Source organism: Merops nubicus, unplaced genomic scaffold, assembly GCF_000691845.1.
Source record: "Merops nubicus isolate BGI_N331 unplaced genomic scaffold, ASM69184v1 scaffold20915, whole genome shotgun sequence".
In the NCBI taxonomy this organism is placed as follows: Eukaryota; Metazoa; Chordata; class Aves; order Coraciiformes; family Meropidae; genus Merops; species Merops nubicus.
The window spans coordinates 104-421 of record NW_008611863.1 but is presented as its reverse complement, the minus strand read 5'-3'; the positions used below and the strand labels follow the sequence as shown (position 1 = coordinate 421).

Here is a 318-nt window from a genome sequence, read left to right as displayed (position 1 = left end):
GGCCAGCCACTCCAGGATGGGCAGAAAGGACTTAGTGATCTGAAAAGCCCTTTTTCTTGAACAGCTGCGAGAAAACAAGCGATGAACGTACCCCACGGGGCGGCAACTGGAAAACCCCGAGAACCGAGCTGACGGAACGTGGGCAACGCGCTTTGTACGGGGCAGAGACTGGCGCCGTCAAAGAAGCATAGAAACACAGAATCATTTCGGTTGGGAAAGACCTTTAAGGGGGCAGAGACTTGCGCCGGCAAAGAATCATAGAAACGCAGAATCATTTCGGTTGGGAAAGACCTTTAAGACCATCGAGTCCAGCCTCGC

The 318-nt window shown here is 53.1% G+C and overlaps 1 protein-coding gene across 1 annotated transcript in view; it reads right to left on the bottom strand.

Annotated features, from left to right (window-relative positions):
* Window positions 1-106, bottom strand: part of SLC26A4 (solute carrier family 26 (anion exchanger), member 4) — a gene marked incomplete at its 5' end in the record, with an annotated part of 22,620 nt that extends 22,514 nt beyond the window's left edge. The window contains one exon of the mRNA XM_008941374.1: window positions 1-106. This exon is cut by the window's left edge and continues 64 nt beyond it. Coding sequence (XP_008939622.1) covers window positions 1-106 — 106 coding nt within the window.
* Window positions 107-318: the final 212 nt, after the last annotated feature.